The sequence below is a fragment of the Rhinolophus hipposideros genome (assembly GCF_964194185.1).
Source record: "Rhinolophus hipposideros genome assembly, chromosome: 22".
NCBI lineage: Eukaryota > Metazoa > Chordata > Mammalia > Chiroptera > Rhinolophidae > Rhinolophus > Rhinolophus hipposideros.
Window position 1 is genome coordinate 29,347,146 of NC_138068.1, and position 15,025 is coordinate 29,362,170.

Sequence of the window (15,025 nt, forward strand, 5' to 3'; positions counted from 1 at the left end):
TATTGATCTGTCAACTCCCATCCATCATTTGTGGACAGTTTTTACACCAAGGGATGCCAACTCCGTTGTATTTCCATCATCAGAACACATTCCCAGGACTATGTGGGAACTCTGTACAGTAACCTCTGGGGTGGGCCAGTGGACTATGAATGAGTGCATTGAAAATGTTACAGAGTTGAAGGAGTGACTATAAGAAATAAGAACATTTTCCTGGTTTTTGATTAATCTTCATGTATTTTATGGGATCCACAGTGGAAGACATTTCATCAGGGCAGCAAATAGATTTTGATTCCTAAGGGTTCAGTTCTCTATGACAATAGTAAATATAACTATACTAAGTTCTTTTAATTAGTAACTTTGTGGCAAACACCATTCTAGCTGTTCGTTATTTTTCTCCTCTGTTTAATCTGCAAACTACCATCAAGAAGTAGCTATGTTTTTTGTTTGTTTCCCTCCCCCCCACCCCGCCCAATTTTCAAATGAGAACTAAGCTTTGGGGAGGCAATTTTCCCAGTTTTATAAAATGGTGGGAAGGGACAACCAACTCCAAGTACATCTGATTATAAAGGCCAAGCCCTCTGCATATCACATTGTTCCATAGAATATCCAATTTAGTGGACTTTATATAAAAATAGTGCCAATAGTTCAGTTGACAGCATAAACGTAAGCAAATCAGCATCGATCTGAGTCATCTCCGTATTGCAGGCACTTCAATAAAATAGAAAGTAATCCAAATGTAAAATTATAATAGGAAAGAAATATGATCTTATGGCACCACTTGCCTTCCTAGGAAAGAATGGAAGCTAAAAGGTCAAGTTTAATCATCTGTACAATCATCCTTACTAAAAGTAAATGCATGGAATACATAGCCGTGAAAAAAATAAAAAGGCCAATGGAACAAGCAGCTAGTTTCCTTTTCATCATCTAGTTAATATTTGTCAAACTTAAAAATTCTAGAGTATAGATAGCTTGTCACTCAGGTTGAAACTATCCCCCCAGCTTTCTTTGACACATGCTGCCACCTAACTGCCTGCAAAATGTCCATGTGCAGCCATTACTACTCCAGTGCATAAAAATCCACAGACCCCTGAGGTGCAAAGCAGGCAATTAGAAGTCAGATGTCCCTTCCTGTTTAAGACCCCCAGAGAAGGTGAAATGCATTCCACTGCCCAAACTACTGGTACATCCTAAAGAAGAGAATGGTATTCCTCATCACATTCATAAAAAAGAGAGAGAAACATTTAAAGTGAAAAGTGTGAGGATAAGTATTGATTCCGAGGGAATTTGTTGATTTGTTTGTTTGTTTGTTTGTTTGTTTGTTTGAGAGGCAATTACTAAATTCAAGGGCTTGATGGAGAATTATCCTGTACATCAGTTTTTATCTCTCCTAGACAACAAAATTTGAATGAAAGCCTAAAAAGAATTTGCTCTGCTTTCAGAGAAGAGGTGTCTTTATCCCTGTAAAGCTCGAGCATATGAATGTCACTTAAGTATAACAAGGAATCCATCTGTTTCATTTCCGACTGTTGTACTGACTATAGGAAGACTTGCGTATATCTGATTCTCTATATGAGTGATGGGTTAAAGTTACATCCATATACCTGTAATTCAGATTGACAATATTGCATTAAGTGCTGGGAATAACATACAAGTTGTTCAATAAGCCTAAAATCCAGTGAATATATATTTCATGGTGATGAAAAATAAGGAAAACAGTTTTTCTGTGCTAAAAATGAAATCTAGAGGTCTTGAAAAGATATTTTATTTATTTTTTTTTACGTTTTGGCTATCTGGTATACAAATAAAATAGTTTTTCTTAAAAGTCATGAAGGTTGAAACTGGCATTTAACTCTTTGAAAAGTTATCTCCTAGCTTTTGTTTATTCCTTCCATTAATTTGTAATATTTTGGATGATATATTACAATTATAGTAACACAGGCTGTAATAGAGTCCTTGTGTCTCCAGTGTAGAGCAGTTTTTACTTTCTTCAGTGGCCTATGACCTGGAAATGGAAATCATTAACTTGAGCAACTTGACTTTCTTTGCAACAGACATGAAGTAAATTAATAACAAATCTTGGTGATTGAGACAAAGTTAGCTTATTTAGTCAAACAATCTCTATTTTGTAACTCTTATGGGACTAGAGGTGACCTAAAACTTAACTTCAAAAGTGCAGTTAAACTATATCTGCCAGGATTCTTAGTTGTTCTGGTTAATTCTAATTGTGGAGACATATCTAAGATATTCTCTGGGAAAAGCAGGCCTTAAATGACAACTTAGTGAAAACTGAAATTCCCAGTTTACCTAACGTCTTATTTTTTCCCGAGCTATAATTCTTTAGTGTTTTCCAACAGAGAAATTGAACATTTTTACGGAGGTGTGTGGATCGCTTGTTTTCTTTAAAAAAGTTTCCAGGGATTTATAACAGTTGCAGGGACCAAAATATGTATTTGAGTCTGGTAGTAACCTGAGTAAGTAAATCTTTCTCTGAAAACTGATCAGGGGGTTCAATCAATGAGAAACACTCGAATACAAAATTCCTTGGGAGAATAGATTTTTGGAGAAAGTGGTTGTCATTGCAAATTGTCTGCAGGTTTTTATTGTTGTTACTATTTTGATTTTCTTTATTTGATTTTTGAAGTGCAACCATTTACATCCCCAGACATGGAAGTGATGTACCCCAGAAACAACCACTTCTTTAGACATCTCTTTCCATTAATTTCCTTCCCCAAACCTGGAGCCTTTGCTATTTATCCTTCTAGATAATTCCCCCTTTGCCTAGTCTCTGAGGATCTCCTCTGCTGAAAACAACTGAGTGCAACTTTTGTTACTTGAAAGGACAAATATCTTTTTCAGTAGACCCCTCACATATCAATATGCTCAATAATGAGGAAGAAGGTCTGAAGCCACCACTTCAGCTTGGGATGCTGTGTCCAAAATGAGAAAATGTAAAAGTACAGGTAAAAAGTGAAGTCATTTCTAAAGGGACAGATTCTAATATAACAAAATTAAGTGTCATTAAAAAGGAAACAAATGCAGAAAAGGTATAATTTTAAAGAAAATAAAGAAAGTAAAAAGATTAATGGTAGAAGAGAAATTAAAATATAGTTTAAAAATTAGTTATGATCCATCACCAAGAAAGGAACATTAGGAATGAACTTGTTTATGAAATATTTTAAAAGATTTCTCGGTTTACTTTCAGAACTATATAATTTTAAAATATTGCGGTTTCTATTGAAAAAGTATTTCTCATATCACCTCGTACCTATCAGAATGGCTATCATCAATAAATCAAAAAACAAGTATTGGCAAGGATATGGAAAAAAGGAAACCTTTGTGCACTGTTGGTGGGATTGAAAATTGGTGCAGCCACTATGGAAAACAGTATGAAAGTTCCTCAAAAAATTAAAAATAGAACTACCTTACAACCTAGCAATTCCACTTCTGGATATTTATCCAAAGAAAAACAACACACTAATTCGAAAAGATACATGCACCCCTATGTTCACTGCAGCACTATTAACTATAGACAAGGTGTGAGAGCAACCTAAGTGCCCATCAATAAATGACTGGATAAAGAAGAAGTGGTACATAATATATACATGGAATATTACTCAGCCATAAAAAATGAAATCTTACCTCTTGTGGCAACATGTATGGACCTAGAGGGTATTATGCTAAGTGAAATAAGTCAGACAGAGAAAGACAAATACCACATGATTTCACTTCTATGTGGAATCTAAAGAACAAAATAAACCAGAGAGAGAGAGAGAGAGAGACAGAGAGAGAGAGAGAGAGAGAGAGAGAGAGAGAGAGAGAGAGATTCATAGATACAGAACAAACTGATAGTTATCAGATAGGACTCACTTTGGGGCCCTGGATGGAAAAGGTGAAGGGATTAAGAAGTATAAATTGGTAGTTACAAAATAGTCGTGGGGATGTAAAGTACAGTATAGGGAATATAGTTGATAATGTTATAATAACTATGTGTAGTGCTAGGTGGGTACTAGACTTATCTGGGGGATCACTTCATAAATTATATAAACGTCTAGCCACTACACTGTACTCCTCAAACTAATATAAAATAATATTGAATGTCAACTATACTTGAAAAAGAAAAAATTATTTCTCAAATCGAACTGTTCCTGTTTATGCTCAATAATCTTTTATGATTAATTGTAGAAATGTTAACCATCTAAGATGTAGAGAGACTTACATGATGAATTCTCAAATACTTAACCCTCAGATTCAATGATTATCCTTTTGGTAACCTGCTTTATCCCCCCAATTTCAGACATCACCTCTAAATACTTAATTTAAAAATTTTGACATAAAATCCAATAGTTTTTTGTTTGTTTGTTTGCTTGTTTTTAATATATATAAACAACCATTAGCGGGAAACTTTTGACAGAGATGCCACAAAGAGTTGGTCATCTTTCTTATAAATTCCCGATGCTTGTACCTAACAATATTGTTAGGGACAATAAGAATTCCAGAAGCCCTTTTCAGAATTATTTTCTATTCTGCCACCTCCTCTGGGATCTCTCTACTTGCCTGGAGTTCCTATCGCTCAAGGAAAACCCAAGTGAACTATCTGACCCTCACACTTAGTCTCTGCACTTCTGAGAGGTGGCACTCTTTAATCAATCAACTGATAAGTGGACAAAAGTGTTTTGAATGGACATGAGAATTCGGCAGTAAAGTAATACAGACTGAACAGAAAATGCTTGGGAGAGAAAAAAGCCAGAGGATGAGTCAATAGGTAAGAAATAAATGGACTGAAGTACAGAATCCATTCATTCCCAAATATTTTCCTATTAAAGTTTACAGACGTAAAGATTTGATGCACTCTGTAATCAATGATTTAAAAGTTGCGATTATAATTACAAATGTCAGGCAGTTTCTGAGAATTCTTTTTCTCTCCCAAGTATACAAAAAACATTTATTTAAGTACCGATCAAATATATTTTCTCTTCTAACCTTGCCTCAGCAGTATTAATAAATACACTGTGAAACAATTAGTTATTTCACAGAGCAGCTGGTATCATTCTTTAATTAGTCTTCACAAAAAGTCCATTCTTCTTTAACGTTATCTTGTAATCTTTCATTAATGCTAGAATGTTAAAAATGTCCCTTTTTACTATTACTGTTTATTTAATAAGTTTTTTTTACCGTATTCCTCTCCTTTTCTCGTTCATGCAAATTGATGTTTTTGGGATAGCATTTGATGTTTCTATGAGGCTTGATGTACTTGATCAATTTTCAACTTGTTAGTCAAGTTGAAATTTCAGTTATATTGGACAGAGTTTTGAAATGGGATTTTCTCTCTTCATAACTTACCTGAAAATGTGCCTATTCATGCAGCCAAACTAAGAAGAAAGGTTTATTAACTAAAGAGGGAATTAATGGCACAAAATCAAATAACTCAGCTGGAAAGGTTTTCTTTGTTTGTTTGTTTGTTTGTTTTATGACTGTTCTTTCTTTGTAAGGAAGGTGTATGTAAAAAGCTCAGAAGGAAAATCAGAATAACCAGCCTAAGTAATCCAGCCCTGTTGGCCTAGCATTTAGCTAAATAAATAAGAGTGCAAGTTAATTCCTTGCCCAGAAGCTGGCTGCAGATTTGCTAAGTGATTGATTTGATGCTGATTTTCCTCATGGACCTCTCATTTCCTTCAAGACCTCGCCTATGAAAGGAAAATAAATTTATCCAAGGTGACTGAGGTCCTATTTTAGGTCCTAATTTGAATTTGGAAGGTTTGGAAATTTCCTTTTCCCAGCAGGAGTATATCTCCAAGGAATTCTCACTTAGGATGTCCCAAAGAATGCAACTTTTTTTAAAAAGACTGCAGAAGTTTTCGTTTTCTAAATCCCCGTATGTTCTAAGGATAGAATTGAAATCTACATATCCATGGCATGTGTCGCCATTTTGCCCACTCTAACAACCTATCTCTTTACATTGGTATTCCATGTTGGAGAAGGTCCAGGCTGTGGCCCTCAGCTATGTTTCTGCCCCACCTTCAGATGGCATTATCATGTCTTCATTCTAGCACCTTAGAGAACCATCTTCTTTGCATTATTGTGTCCAGGAATTGAGGAGAAGAATGTGATTTTGCATTTCAATACATGATTTCATGGATGATTGGAGGAAATAAAGGGAGAATTATGGCACATAATTCAGTATGAGGGATATAAATGATAAACGTCTAAGTATTACTTTCTCCTGTGTACCTGAACTAATAAAAAAAAAATACAGATAATTTTATCATCAATACCAAAAAAAAAAAAATGTGGTACTTAAAAACAGTATGACAGAAAGATGTCTTGACTGAGGACCACAGATTTTTTCTTCCAGCTTTATTGAGATATAATTGATGTACAGCATTGTGTAATTTTAGGTGTATAGTGTGTTGATTTGATACACTTATATATTGCAAAATGATTACTACCATAGCATTAGCTGACACCTCCATTACGTCACATAATTACCATTTCTTTTTTCGTGGTGAGAACATTTAAGATCTACTCTCGTAGCGTCTTTCAATTATATAGTACAACATGTTGTAAATTAGATCTCAGAACTTATTCATCTTGTATGTGGAAGTCTGTACACTTTGATCAATCTCCCCATTTACACCATCCCAGCACCTGGTAATCACTATTCTATTCTGTGTCTATGAGTTCAGCTTTTTAAGATTCCACATAACAGTGATAGCACACGTTATTTATCTTTCTCTATCTGACATTTTTCACTTAGCAAAATGCCATGAGAGCCAGAAGTCTTGAGCCAGAAATTCTCTCTCCACAACCTATGGGTAAATTACTTCACCTCTCTGGACCATATTGGGGGTTGAGGGACTTCCACTCATACTATTTTCTAGTACAAAAGAAAAGGAACATTGCTTTCAAGGCATTGTAGCTCTAATGGTTTTGAATTATGCTACCATGTTGGAATCTTTAGTGATAGACTAACCTTATTCAACATTTATTTTCCAGGACCCCAAATTACGTGAACTTTTGGATGTGGGGAACATCGGACGCCTGGAACATCGCATGATAACAGTGGTGTATGGGCCTGACTTAGTTAACATCTCTTATTTGAACCTCGTGGCTTTCCAAGAAGAAGTAGCCAAGGTATGGTAAATAGAAACTTCTGAAAATTGTCACCTTTATCTGTATCCTTATAATACTCAACTGATGCCTGTGAAAGACTGAGGTTTTTTTCATATTTAACAAGTGTTAAAATTCCATCTAAAAATAATTCAGCTGCCAAATACAAGTGTAATTCAAACACTTCCAACTAATGGCATCTATTTAGAATTATGGAGATTTTTTTTCACTAGGAATAAGGCGTTTGATATAATAACTTTGCAAAAGAAAATATAGGTGAAAACTACGTTCCATTTCACCTAAACATCTTCTCCCAATTCATTCTCTCTCACCTCATGTCACTTCCAACCCCATCTCCTTTCCAACCTTCTCCTTGAGGGTAGACATTTTGGTACCTTTTTATTGGTACCTAGGCAGACATAGCCCATGACCATACACATAGTAGCTGCTCAATTAACATGACAAAGAATGAAAAAATAACATTTTAAATTAAAAATTTTAATAATAAAGAATATTTATTCTAGACTAGAAAGATGAATTAGACATGGCTTCTCCCCTAAGGAGTAGCTAATCTATTAAAATAGGCAGCCTTTCAGATGCATACAGAACTAACTAAAATATAGGCCAGACACATCAAACATGAAACTCAGAAATTCTGGAAACCTTGACTCAAGTTTGATGCTTTCTCTAAAAATGTCCAGTTGCCGTTAAAAGAGCATTGTAATGAACATATTGAAAGGAGAGCTTTCTTCATCCATGTTTATAAGATACTAGTGATGATCCTTAGCCTTCATACAATTTTCTTCAAGTTAAGAATACGAATCTAAGAATACTTTGAAGTCTGTGTATCATATCTTTGTCCTTACAGAGCTTCTCATATCATGGATCACAACTGTGGGGTCACGTCAGGACAGTGTTCATTGTCTGGACATTATGATCTGTAAATTTTCAATCCTTATTGCTCTGACAGTCTTCTGAACAACACTAGATGTACTGACCTGACCTCTGATTCTTTAGTGATGATAGTAGAGGTTTATTCCAACATTTACATAACATCAAGTTCAAGTCTTATAATGGAATGAATGAAATGCCAGCCAGTTTTAATACTCTGAGGCCTATAGAAGCTACTCTCCAAGACTATGTTGCAAACCTAATCAATTTTCTATCTTTGAGAACCAAGTCACCTGTTTGTTCAATGTTATAATTTGTGCTTGGAGAGACTTCAGTTCAATGAAACATTGTCCATGTGACAGCGTTATGCTTGCCTTGTAATAATTCTTATTTTAGCATCCTGTTAATCACCTGTTGAGTTACATATATACTTTATTTCTCAGTGTATAGATGGGTGATGGGAGGGATGGATGAATATAAATAAATACTAAGTATTTGCAAAATATTTTTTAAATATCTAACTCAAATACAACCACATTCCATTTTAAAAATGACCAACTCATGAGATTCACTAACTCTCAATTATAAACATTCAATAAGTGACAGAGAGGCTCTTACTAAGAATGAATATAGAATTTATATTATAAATCAATCTGCATATCTTTATACTGCATTAACCGTTAATGCAAAATATGTGTAAAACATATTCAATTTCCTCCTCTCTGTGGGTTCCTACCAACTAATTTTCTCTAGAGGTTTTGATTTCTGAGCCCTGTAATATTCCCCTTTAGGACTACATCTAAAGACATTTTTCTAGCAGTGGCTTGATGTTCCAGTAGAATTAATTAAACTACAGAATATGTTTTGCCTTCCCTAGTTGTGATATTCTGTAGGACATTTTCCCCCCTGAAATTGCTCAGCCAGAAGGTTAAGATTTGCTAACATCATTTCATTCTGAAAACCTATTTTCCATTCTTTTAATTGTCAATATTGTCTTATAATATTATAACTTTAATCTCCAGGGCCAACATACATAGTACCTTGTATAGTGCCTGCAGTAAAGGGACAGCTTTTGTTATTATGTATAATGCCTGAGAGAAACCTGAGCTTTTTTGAAAGTCAGTTGTCCCCAGAAGAAATTGTTTATAAAAGGATTCTGGCTCATTTGTTCTTTTAATACACATTTGTTGTGTATACACAACAAATGTATACATGTAATACATGTAAATGTATACATGTGTATACAAATGTAATACACATTTGTTGCCTTATCTGTGGCAGCCAAAACTCCAGAGTTAGGGATACAACATTGTAGAATACTAAAAGCAAGCATTCTGGAGGAAGCACACAGGTAAATACACAGAAGTAAATGTGCTGTAGATCAGATAGAAATCTATGTAGAAGAATAAACCAGAAGAGAGAGAGTATGATGGTAGGAGAAGAAAATTACTTCTTTACAGGGTGTTCTGAGAAGGCAAAAATCTGTACAGAATTGCTCATTGCAACAATTTCATAGATTTCTAAAAAATCTCTAGGATCAACTAAAATTTTTTAATCGGAACCAGGACTTCAACTTTCCTAAAAATATTATTCCAGATTTTAATGCTTTCTTTCTTACATAAATCACTTGAAATTGAATTATCATTTATTTTTGGTTAATACTTTTTTTGCAATTACAGTTGACATACAGTATCATGTTTCCCCCAAAATAAGACCAGGTCTTATATTAAATTTTTCTCCAAAACTCACATTAGGGCTTATTAAGTCCAGGGGATGTCATCCTGAAAAATCATGCTAGGGCTTACTTTCCGGTTAAGTCTTATTTTGGGGGGAACATGGTATTCTATTAGCTTCCGGAGTACAACAAAGTGATTAGACATTTATATAACTTATGAAATGATTACCTCGATAAATCTAGCACCCATCTGACACCGTACATAGTTATTACAGTATTATTGAATATATTCCTTATGCTGTACCTTACATCCCCATGACTATAACTACCAATTTTTACTTCTTAATCCCTTCTCCCCTTTCATCCAATCCCTAATCCCCTTCCCATCTGGCAACCATCAAAATGTTCTCTGTATCTATGAGTTTTTCTCGTTTGTTTGTTTATTATGTTGTGTTTTTTTTAGATTCCACATATAAGTGAAATCATATGGCATTTGTCTGTATCTGTGCTTACTCCACTCAGCACAATACATCTAGGTCCATCCATGTTGTTCTAGATGGCAATATTTCATTCTATTTTATGGCTGAGTAATATCCCATTGCATATATGTACCACCTTCTCTTTATTCATTCATCCATTGGTGGACACCCAGGTTGTCTTCATATCTTGGCCGTTGTAAATAATGTTGCAATGAACATATGGGTGCATATGTCCCTTCAAAATAGTGTTTTGGGGTTTTTTTGGATAAACACCTAGAAGTGAGATTATTAGGTCCTTCTTTGTCTCTTGTTATAGCCTTTGTTTTAAAGTCTGTTTTTTCTGGTATAAGTGTTGTTGCCCCAGCTTTTTTTTGTTTGTCTCCATTTTCATGAAATACCTTTCTCCATCCCTTTACTTTCAGCCTGTGTGTGTCTTTCAATCTGAAGTGAGTCTCTTTTAGGCAGGTTTTGTAAGAGTCTTGGCTTTTTATCCATTCAGCCACCCTATGTCTTTTGGTTGGAGTATTTAATCCATTTACAATTAAAGGAACTGTTGGTAGATATGTAATTGTTGCCATTTTTTTATGCATGTTTTTTATATATTTTTCGCCTTTTTTTCTTTTTCTTAAAGAAGTCCCTCTAACATTTCTTGTAATACTGGTTTGGTGTTGATGAACTCCTTTAGCTTTTTCTTGTCTTGGAAGCTCTTTATCTGTCCTTTGATTCTAAACAATAGCTTTGCTGTGTAGAGTAATCTTGGTATTAGGTCCTTGCTTTTCATCACTTTGATTATTTTCTGCCAATCCCTGCTGGCCTGCAAAGTTTCTATTGAGAAATCAACCAACAGTGTTATGGGAGCTCCCTTGTAGATAACTAACTGCTTTTCTTTTGCTGCTTTCAAGATTCTCTCTTTGTCTTTTCAGTTTTGGCATTTTAATTATGATGCATCTTGGTGTGGGCCTCTTTGGGGTCATCTTGTTTGGGACTCAGAGCACTTCCTGGGTTTCTATGTCTATTTCCTTCACCAGCTTAGGGAAGTTTTCCGTCGTTGTTTCCTCAAATAGGTTTTCAATTCCTTGCTCCCTTCCTTCTCTTTCCAGTACCCCTATGATGCGAATGTTGGTACATTTGATATTGTCCCAGAGTCCCCTTAAACTATCCTCAGGTTTGGATTCTTTTCTTCCTTTTTTCAGTTCTAATTGGGTGACTTCTGCTACCTAATCTACATTGCTGATTTGAACCTCTGCTTCATCTAATCCACCATTGCTTCCCCCTAATGTGTTCTTTATTTCAATTATAATGTTATTCATTTTGGACTGGTTCTTTTTTATATTTTCCGTCTCTATTTGTATGTTTCCTATCTCTTTGCTGAAGTTCTCCCTGAGATCATTGAGCATCCTTATAACAAGTGTTTTGAACTCTGCATTTGGGAGTTTACTTGTCTCCATTTTGTTTAGTTCTTTTTCTGGAGCTTTGTTCTGTTCCTTCATTTGGAATATATTTCTTTATCTCTCCATTTTGGCTGCCTCCTTGTGTTTGTTTCTATATATTAGGTAGGGCGATGTCTCCCAGTCTTAGTAGAATGGCCTTATACAGTAGGTGTCCTGTCGGACCCGTGGTGCAGTCTCCCTAATCACCTGATCTGGATGCTGCAGGTGTGTCCCTTGTGTGAGTTGTGGTTGCCCTCCTATTATGGTTGAGCCTTGGTTGCTGTTTGCAAGTCAGTGGAAGGGATTGACCCTCAGGCTGATTTGTTGTGAGGACTGGCCATGACTACAGGGGAGGAGCTGTTCTTAAGGGACTGACTCTACAGAGCAGGACTCTCTGTAGATGGGCTCTGGTGTGTGTTCAGTCTTCCCTTTAGGTGTGACATCTGTGGAGGTGACCAGGTGGTGCTCCGGCATGGTCCAAAGCCTGCCACCCAGGCAAGCAAGCCCCTGGGCCTCCTGGGAGGGACCCCACTGCAGGTCAAGTTAATCCACTCCCTGTACCCTATTCAGGACCACATGGCATGAACAACAAAGCAGTCTGTAGTTGTCTTCCATGTACTTTTGGCTTAAAGGTTCCTGGGAGAGGCTAAGCTGTGAACCAAGGCTGACTGCTGCTAATTCTGCGCTTGAGGCTGCTTAGCAAGAGGTACAGGGCACACGAAGGCCAGATGCTCCTTATTTGAGGTTGGTAAACCTTTGAAATATTTTAGTAAAGTCTGTAGCAAGAGCAAAGACAGGCCATTTTTATGGAAAAGCCACTGGAAGTGGCTCGGATTGACTTGCAAGTTGGGTGTGACAAGGTCTCAGGGAAACACCAGGGTGGGGTGAATTGTGTCAGCCAAGTTAATGGAGACTCACATATGGCAGCTGTCTGCTTCTGCATGTGGGGAAAGGAGAGGGATCAACAAAGAAACAATGGATTCAGCCAGCACTTTTGTCAGGGAGAAAGCTGCCCCTCCAGCCCTTACCCTGAAGCCAGCCAATTCAATTTCTCCCCACATGTCCCTGGTGCCTTTTGAGCTGCTCCCCCAGCACAGGAGCACAGAACAAGTGAGTCCATCAATAAGTAAGTCCATGTGTGGGCCCTTTAAGAGGAATGCCTGGGACCCCAGTCACCCTCTGTCTCACTCAGCCACAATTTCCTTTGGTTTTCACAGCTAGAAGTTGTGGGCACTTCTCTTCCTGGCACTAGAACACTGAGCTGGAGAGCCGGGTGTGGGGCTGGGATACCTGTAGCTGAGATATCCTTCCCGATTTATAACGACAACACATGGGTGTGGGACCAGCCCATTCCACATCTAAGACCCTCCTACCAGTCTCAGTGTGGCTTCTTCTGTATATCTTTAGTTGTAAGACTTCTGTTCAGCTAGACTTCAGGTGATTCTCAAAGATGATTGTTCTGTAATTTAGCTGTAATTTTGATGTGGTCATCAGAGGATGCAAGCACAGTGTTTATCTATTCCTCCTCCATATTGACCTGGCTCATTTATTCTTTAAGATCAGTGACTCCTTTAAAAGATGGACGTGGGCAGAAAAACTGTGTCTTTCAATTTTTCTCTCTGTAGCTGGACTAAAAACATATTTTTTACAATTATACAGCAATCATATTTTTTGTTACACAGCATGAATTTCCAACCCTTCTGTACCCCATGGATCAGCTTTCTCTGCTCCTTTGGGGCACCTTCCCTTAATGTACCTGGAAAATTAGTGGGTTTTTTTCACATTTGCCCTCTGAGTCAGAGAGGAGAAGAGAGTAATCGATGGGGTTAAATGCTGCTCATAGATTAAGTACGATGAATATCAAAATTAACCACTGGAGTTCATATAGAGGTCACTGATGACCTTGATTAGAGCAACTTCAGTGGAGTGGTGGGGTCAAAAGCCTATTTTATTGGGCTCTGGGGGATATTGGCAGAGACAAATTAGAAAGCCAAAGTAAGAGTTTTTTCTGAGAATTCTTTGTGTAAATGGCTGTAGACATATGAGAAGAATGCTGGAAATAGGAAGTGAGATCAAGAGATGGGTTTTAGGATGGGAAAAACAATGATATATGTGTATGCAGGTAGGGATGATCTTGTGCAGACAAACTACTGTTCTGATGAGAGCATGAGATTGCTGGAGCATGCCCTTGAATGGGCGAGAGCAGTAGGATCAAATGCAGAGTTCAATAAACTACATGCCTGGTGCCAAGTCTGACACAGCCCCTGTATTTATAAATAAATTTTTATTGGAAAACAACAACCCTCATTTGTTTATATTATTATCTATGGCTACTTTAACTAGACAGAGTTCAGAAGTTATTGATTGCATATACCACATGGCCCACAAAGCCTAAAATGTTAACTATCTAGTCATAAATAAAACAAGTTAGTTGATTCTCTCCTAGTTCACACATAGAGAAGCTGGGCTCAAACAGGAGCAAGAGCATTTCTCTTATAAGAGGAGAGAAAATAGAGTCCATTGAGAGAGATGCTGGTAAGTGCTATATATGGTGGAGGGAGTTGTACAAGTTTTCTGATTTCCTCTATTTTCTTAGTGACATAGGAGATAAAATGCAGTGAGCAGCTGAAAGTAAGGACTTTTGAATCCTCAAGGTTTTTTTTAGGATTAGTTGGTGAATTTCTTTAAAGAGCTGATTGGTAAGGTTACCATGGATTCCAAAATATAGATCCTTTACATCAACCCAAAGAATAGTATCATTTTGTGCAAGTTAACTGATTTAACAGATTGATACAATTTTTTTTCTCTATTGGTCAAGGAGTCTGAAGATAAATATAATTCTCTTCTTCCTGTCCAATTCTAGGCCCTCTTTTCAATATTCTGTTTTTCTTTGAGATTGGGGACTACATAGAAAGAGACTTCTAGTTGTGTATACTACTCCCTGCAGTCGTGCAGTCTAAACAGCATTGTGTAGGTTGGAAAACAGATTGCTCTGAACCAGGGGCAGGGGTTCACAGGATTGCCGTATGTTAGTGTTTACCTTCAGTTCTAATAGGTCCTGTGTAACTGAAGGGAGATCACTTCATGTAGAGAATATTGGAAAGGAAGGAAATCTGTCTTATGATTAGTAATGAAGAATATCAGTATCAAAGGCAGCAAAGGTGAAACAAAGGTTTCCTGTTTGGTTTTAGAAGACAAAAATGATTTTCAGCATGTGTTTCCCCTGGATTCCGGTCCATGCTTGGGTCCCTGGAAACTCATTCCCTACCCTCGATACTTGTTCAATGCAATATATTACTGCGATGACCTATCACTCTGACAGACAGGTTTTGACAGTCAGGGTCTGATATTCAGTCCTACATATTTTGACACTCCAACAAGCCCCCTAGGTGGAAACATTATTGAATCACTGCCCAGTTTCATTTCAGCAAATTTCAGCCCAG

The 15,025-nt window shown here is 36.8% G+C and overlaps 1 protein-coding gene across 5 annotated transcripts in view; it reads left to right on the plus strand.

Moving 5' to 3' along the window:
* Nucleotides 1-15,025, plus strand: part of PLCB1 (phospholipase C beta 1) — a 675,558-nt gene that overhangs the window by 431,299 nt on the left and 229,234 nt on the right. For all 5 annotated transcript variants that reach the window (XM_081034743.1, XM_081034741.1, XM_081034744.1 and 2 more), the window contains one exon: nucleotides 6,994-7,131. In XM_081034743.1, coding sequence (XP_080890869.1) covers nucleotides 6,994-7,131 — 138 coding nt within the window. The remainder of the gene's footprint in view (nucleotides 1-6,993; nucleotides 7,132-15,025) is intronic.